The sequence below is a fragment of the Musa acuminata genome, unplaced genomic scaffold (assembly GCF_036884655.1).
Source record: "Musa acuminata AAA Group cultivar baxijiao unplaced genomic scaffold, Cavendish_Baxijiao_AAA HiC_scaffold_1104, whole genome shotgun sequence".
NCBI lineage: Eukaryota > Viridiplantae > Streptophyta > Magnoliopsida > Zingiberales > Musaceae > Musa > Musa acuminata.
In genome coordinates, this window is record NW_027021317.1 from 513,086 (window position 1) to 520,000 (window position 6,915).

The window sequence follows — 6,915 nt, forward strand, 5'->3', positions numbered from 1 at the left end:
ATGTGTCGTATGATAAAAATATACATCATAATGGGAAATAATGACACTTTCTAGAACTTAACGGGGAATCTAGAACTTAACGGGGAATAATTTCATCATAATGGAAAATAATGACACTTTCTAGAACTTAACGGGGAATAATTTTCCATAAGAGCGAACGCTGCATGATATATATATGAGCTCTATAACGTGGAGGAACGCCGATCTCTCTCTTCTCCTCCTTGTGCAATCTTCTGCCCTTTAGAGGTACGCCGATCTCTCTCTTCTCCTCTAGTTTCCCTCTCAATTGTGTTCTGTTCGTTCTTTCTCGAGTTTGATTTATCAGATTTATAAATTTTGATTCTTGATTAGTGTTTTCAACTTGATTAAAGAAAAAGTAACACATAAAAACTAAATCAACTTCAACTACTATCTTGATGCAATAACAAGATGATAATGCTTAACCATCTTGCTAAATGGGGCTGCATTTTAGGTTGAATTGCATCCCCAGATCACATCAAATCGGAGATAATTTAATTAATGATCTAGGTCAGATCAAGTCCCTTGGGTGTCAACTATGCCTATATTGAATTAAATTAGGAATAATCTAACCTAATCCCATCAAATATAATTGTGCAAGTTTTTACTTTTAGATGTGCACCAATTTATCAATAAAAGGATTAGTAATTATAGAACTTCATTTAAAGTGCAGGTTCCTAGTTTCACTCTTCTATTTCTTATGAATGCAACTGCAGCTACAGAGAGGATAATTTTAATTTTTAAATTTTTTTTATATATAATTCAAAATTTATAAACCTTAATATCATTTGACTAATATTTATATATATATAATAAATTGATAAAAGATAGAAGATATACCTTATTTGAAATGGAGTTCCCTCTATCTTCCCACTGCTAGACTCCTCTCCACTAGTGATAAATAAAATAGGAGCCTGACCTCCTCGGGAAGGAAGAGGAGCAAAGCCATTAGGAGGAGAAGATTTCCCCTAAGGAAATTTTTAAAAATCACTTTTTATATAAATAAATAAATAAATAAATAAATAAATTTAATTCTTAACTTGCCCAAACCAATAAGAAAATAGAATTTAGATATTTTCTTAGTCATAAATTTTTTAATTATTTCCTTAATCATATTGCACAAACAAACAAATGGATCAATACAAATAAGGAAGATCTAATTAAGGTAATTTTAAATTATAAATGAATGGAAATAATCAGGATGACTACATTAATTGTGTGAAGGGGGTGGTGTAACAATCTACTTCTAGTTCTACACGAGCCCTATATGAATGACTAAAAGTAAACAATCTTTAAAATAAAATATGCTAATTTACTAAATAAAATAATAAACTTTTCCTTGTATATAGTAATTTGAATATTTATATATAATTATAATATCTAACTAAAAGAAAAATACAAAGTCCAAATTTTATACATATAAAAATATTCATAAGTCATCGTTCATATTTATGTTGGCATGGGCTCACACATGCTTATTTCCATACCAAATCACTTGGATGGACTACTAGTATCCTCACATACAAAATAGAATATATAGTAGATAATCACTCGGTAAGTATAAGTTTTTATAGCTTTATTTAGGTGAGCATAATACATTTAACGGTAAATACCTTATCTTTAATTTCTTTAGCAAGCATAACCTAATAACATAGTATATACAAAATCAATAGATAAATTTATACGTCAGAATAATTTAAAATATTTATATGCATATATAAAAATTATAGCATACTAATGAACTTTTATAACCATATATCATTATATATATATATATATATATATATATATATATGCATCAACAACACACCTTATGAAATTTAATCTAGCAACAAAACCCAATTAATTGAAACACAAAACCTATGCGGGGGGGCTATTAATTGTACCTTTCACATAAAATAGACCTATGGAATACATATCCAGTGTCCTTGTAGATCTTTAGAATTTACACTTATTTCTTAACATTTGAGGGTCTTTCTCATCAATTTTTTCTAGCAATCTTTTACCTAATCAGAACAGCTATTCTAACTAGAGAGGCAGCATAGGGCACAATTAATTTCCTTGCATTAGGGGTTTATATTGTAGTCAAGCCTGGCTTCTTCATGAGGATTGATCAAAGATCAAGCTTTGTGTCAAAGGTCTGATCAAACCATCAAATTCTAGTTTGGAATCGACCTTACTGTAGCTCAAGAGCCAGAACAATGGGAAAAAGATTGGCTATGCATCGAAGAAAGCTCTCATCATGAATGATGATAATTCTTCTTTGTGAGGCTCTATTGCAGATGTAGAGGACAGCAATAGTCAAGTGGCACGGTCCAAACGATCAAAGCTTCTCTTCTCATGGAGCAGCTCCTGCGGGAGTTCAATCTTTGATGATTCAAAGCCAACTGTCTTTCTCTATTTCTAGGAGAGATCGACTATTTTCTCTCTGCAGAAGAATATCTCTATGCATAGAAAGAAACATGTACTTTAGCTATCATCTTCACTCTGCAGCACATGCATATGACCTATAGATAATTATAGATAATTAAACCTACCCTGAGTTTTTTTGTTTCTTCTTTCTCTTTCAATTATGTATCTATTTTGTAGATAATTAATTAAACCCACCTTAGGCATGCTAACCGGTAATGTTTATGCAATCTTGTGATGATCATATACAGAAAAGGAGAAGCCTTCCGACGTGCCCAAAAGCCTAACTCGCCGAAGCATGACACCTCTCGTCCTCCCTTTCTTGTTGGTTTTCTCCACCATTGCTTTCTTGCTGGTTTTCTCCACCACTGCTGCGTCCAATTATGATTATTTTCACTTAGTTCTTCAGGTAAGTCTAATTTTTTCTTTATCTTGTTGTTCTTCTCTATATTGATCGTTTGATTTGAAACATCTAGTGGCCTGGATCATTTTGCAACGTCAACCGTTGCTGCCCTATGAGTACGGGGTATCCGGAAAAAAATTTTACCATCCATGGCCTTTGGCCTGCTTTTCGCAATGGAATTATTCCATCTTGTGACAAGAATATGCCATCAGCTTCTAAATACAACCGACGTAAGGTATGTTTAGCTCTGACACAGACTACTCTATCGTAAAGTTACCTTGCAAAATGAGAGTGTGAGTCGTTCATCGTTTTTTTTTTTTCGTTGTCTTTGATTGTAGATGAACCCTTTGATTGGCGAGATGATTAAACATTGGCATAGTTTTCGTTGTCCTAGTAGCGATGGCCACTCATTTTGGCGTCATGAATGGGATAAGCATGGCACGTGTTCCATGTCCAGGTTCGATCAAGTTTCTTACTTCACAGCAGCCCTCAAACTCAAGGAAACAGTTGATATTCTCTCTTATCTAAAGGCGGAAGGTATTTTTCCTAATAACCGTAAGTATAAAAAGAATCATATCTTCGATATCCTCATAAGGAAAATAGGGTATAAACCAGCAATCCAGTGCAACACAAAATCGGGGAAGCAGCAGCTGTATCAGGTTCATATCTGCGTCAACAAATTAGGAAAGCAATTTATCAACTGTAAAGTTTCTATTAAAAGAAAATGTACTTCCCCTGAGATTGTATTTCCTCGCTTCCCAGTTTTCTGATATATCAAATAGAAGAAATCATGGTTGACATCCAAAACAATTGAAATCATGTGCCAATTTGAATACTTCTGGTTAAACCAATGTATGTGTTATTAATGTTCCTTGGTATAGAAGAACATACAGTTCAATGTTTTCTCGTCTTTGTTGCCATGAATTATACATTCTTATTCTTTGGTATTTGTGGCTCAAATATGTTTGTTGAATTGGTGTTGTTATTATGAAGCTTGATTGATCATATGGAGCAAATAAGAAAAGATTTTCGTCAGATTTTTACTGATCTGATTGTTCTCTATCAACAAAAAATGTTGCGAGTTGCAGACTGTCATAAGTCCGCTACTTTCATTGCATCGATCTAAAGCTCTTCCCATCAAAACACAAACACCATTGCATTACATAATCTTATTCAGAATCTTCAGAATCTTCATAATCGTCGGAATCTTCGGAATCTTCGGAATCTTCAGAATCTTCGAAATCGTTGTAAACCTCTCCATCACACTCAGATCCTTCATCATGTTCTTCCTCTTCCTTCTTCTCCTCCTTCAGTGCACATTTGGGGTGGAGACCGAAACTGCACATGGAGCACAAGTAGCACCATCCACTTCCAATCTTGTGGCAGTCACCACACCTATACAGGCCGTGCAGGCAGCTCCACTCCAACTTCCCATGCTTGTGTTGCTCATGCTTCCTCTTCTCAGGCCATCCCTTTGCCATCTCGTCTATCTTCTGGTCCAACTCCTTGATCCTCTCTTCGCTGAACGGGTAGGCATCGGCTCCATGGGTCGCCAACGAATACATGGCGTTCCTTGTGATAGTTCGACCTGTAGGACCAATGGCAACCAGGGAGGGGTAGGGGATATCGACTCCGAAAGTGCGTTCCAAAGATTTCTTCCTCTCATCACCGAACGGCAGCGACAACCATGGCATGCCAGAGAAAAACTGATCAAAGGAATCCTGATCTTTGTCCATCGAGATGTTGACCACCTCGAAAGCACTATCCATGCGCTTGATCTTGTGATATTCCTCGATCAGATGGGGAAGAAATCCGCGACATGTACCGGACCTACGAATCGAGAAGAAGAGGAGGATGGTCTTGCCAACGAGCTCCTTCACCGGAACCTGTGAAGCACAATGATGAGAGATTAGCCATCGACAATGCCCATCTGTGGATTCACTATATGATCGATTCATTACCTTCAACCCTTCTTTCCCAATAACATAATCGAGGTCCCCAGCAACAAGAAGAGATTCCAGTGTCTGTGCCATCTCTACCTCCTTGATCCTCTCTTCACTGAACGGGTAGGCATCGGCTCCATACATCTTCAACGAAGTTGCGGCGTTCTCTGTGATCGTTTGACCTGTAGGACCAATGACAACCAGGGTGTTGACGTAATGAGCTTCTAAAGTGTTCTTCAACGATCTTATTCTCTCATCATCCACCGGCACCGCCAACCAAGGCATGCGTAAGAAGAACTCGAAAGCACCCGAATCCATATAGCCGCCCATAGGGACGAAGATCACCTCGAAAGCACTGTCCATGCGCTTGATCTTGTGATATGCCTCGATCAGCATGGGAAGAAATTTCTGGCATTGAAACGAATCACTCATTGCAAAGAAGAAGAGGATGGTCTTGCCAACAAGCTCCTTCACTGGAACCTGTCAAACACAATGATGAGGGGTTAGCCATTGACAATACCAAGCTGTGGATTCACTATATGCTCGATTCATTACCTTCAAGCCTTCTTTCCCAATGACATAATCGAGGTCCCCAGCAACAAGAAGAGATTCCAGTGTTTGTGCGGCCTTTGCCTTCTCTGGCAATAAATCCAGTTGCTCCTTAGAGAACGGGAATGCTTCCCATGCTAAAACTCCATACTTGGAGATGAGCCTATCGTAATTTTTAAGCATAATCTTCCCATCGGCACCGATCACAAGCACGGTTGGTAATTGGAAGGGCCAGAGCTCAAAGTAGCGGACAAGCTTCTCACAGCCCTCGTCTTCGAAAGGAATCGCGAGCCATGGCATGCTTGCCAGGCCTTGTTCATAGGATGATTTATCATCCTCTAATGGCACCAGCACAACTTCGAAGCTCTCCCCGGCTTCCTTAAGCTTCCTATAGATTTCAGCCAGCACCAGAGTCAACTTATCGGGACCGCCGTATTTATCAGGAATATTAATCCAGAAGTAAAAAGCCACAATCTTTCCTTCGAGATCCGACACGGCAACCTGCTTCAATTTAGCGTAGATTAGATGGTGGTAGTAAGCTGGCGGATCAAGAATGTAGTTTAATTCTCTTCCTACAAGGAGATCATCGATTACCTTGGATCCATCATTGGAGATCAAGTAGTCCCGGGACTGCGAAACCAACAGACTTCGAAGACTCCGTTCCTTCTTAGCAGCCGCCTCCAACTCGTAGAACCTCTTAACAGTAAATGGATACCCGTTTACACCATATTTTGCCACAGCTCGGAGACCTTCTTCGTTAACGACCATGCCAATAGCGGCATCATAGATGACAAGCTGAGCGGGATAATACTCCTCGAAACTGCCGAAATGATCATGTAGTCTTTCGCGTGTGTCGGAGTCCGCAAATGGGACTGCCAACCATGGCATATCTGAGAAGTACCTATTGAAGGTCTCCTCGCATGAATCACATGACACGAAGACAATCTCGAAATCGCGGCCCTCCGAGGACAGCTGATTGTATACTTTGATCAGATCATCAGTGACGATTCTTTCGTAACAGTTGTCCGACAAGAAGAGACCAAACTTTTTCCCGTCAAGACTGCTGATGGCTACCTGAACAAATCACAGCTTGTCAGTGAGAATCTAAAGTTGCCATGCATTTTCCATACTTCAAATAGGGAAAGATTGGCATTTTAGCAATATGCAGTTCGCCTCATCTTATCCTCCTCCTTTTCCTTCCCTCCTACACCTCTCTTGATCTCTCATCCAAAACTCAACCCGTCAGGCTTTGATGCATCCTATTGCTTTATGTCCCTTACCACGGATCAAAAGATGCTCTCTTTGCTCTTGACGAAGACAGAGCATCCATTTGACATGGTGGAGATCTCAAAGGCAAACAAAGACTGTCCGACGAGCATGTAAGACTAGTTCTTGCTTCCGACAAAATCTACTAAATCGAGGCTAGCTTAGATTGATAGGCAAATTCGACAAGTTTCTAACTTTCTGTAGCAATAGATTGATAGGCAAGTCCCACAAGATCCTAACATGAAGCTCAACAATTATTAGTAATTGACGGAAGACTTTCGAGTACCTTCTCGCCATTGTTACGGATGAGAAAGTCCCTCTCCGTTC

General features: G+C 38.8%; 1 protein-coding gene across 1 annotated transcript in view; it reads right to left on the reverse strand.

Moving 5' to 3' along the window:
* Nucleotides 1–3,999: 3,999 nt before the first annotated feature.
* The window catches only part of LOC135666498 (probable nucleoredoxin 1-1), a 2,962-nt gene continuing 46 nt past the window's right edge, over nt 4,000–6,915 (reverse strand). Inside the window, exons 1-4 of the mRNA XM_065178070.1 lie at nt 6,875–6,915; nt 5,917–6,396; nt 5,329–5,823; nt 4,000–4,716 (exon numbers count right to left, since the gene is read on the reverse strand). The exon at nt 6,875–6,915 is cut by the window's right edge and continues 46 nt beyond it. Of these exons, the coding sequence (XP_065034142.1) occupies nt 4,000–4,716; nt 5,329–5,823; nt 5,917–6,396; nt 6,875–6,915 (1,733 nt within the window). The remainder of the gene's footprint in view (nt 4,717–5,328; nt 5,824–5,916; nt 6,397–6,874) is intronic.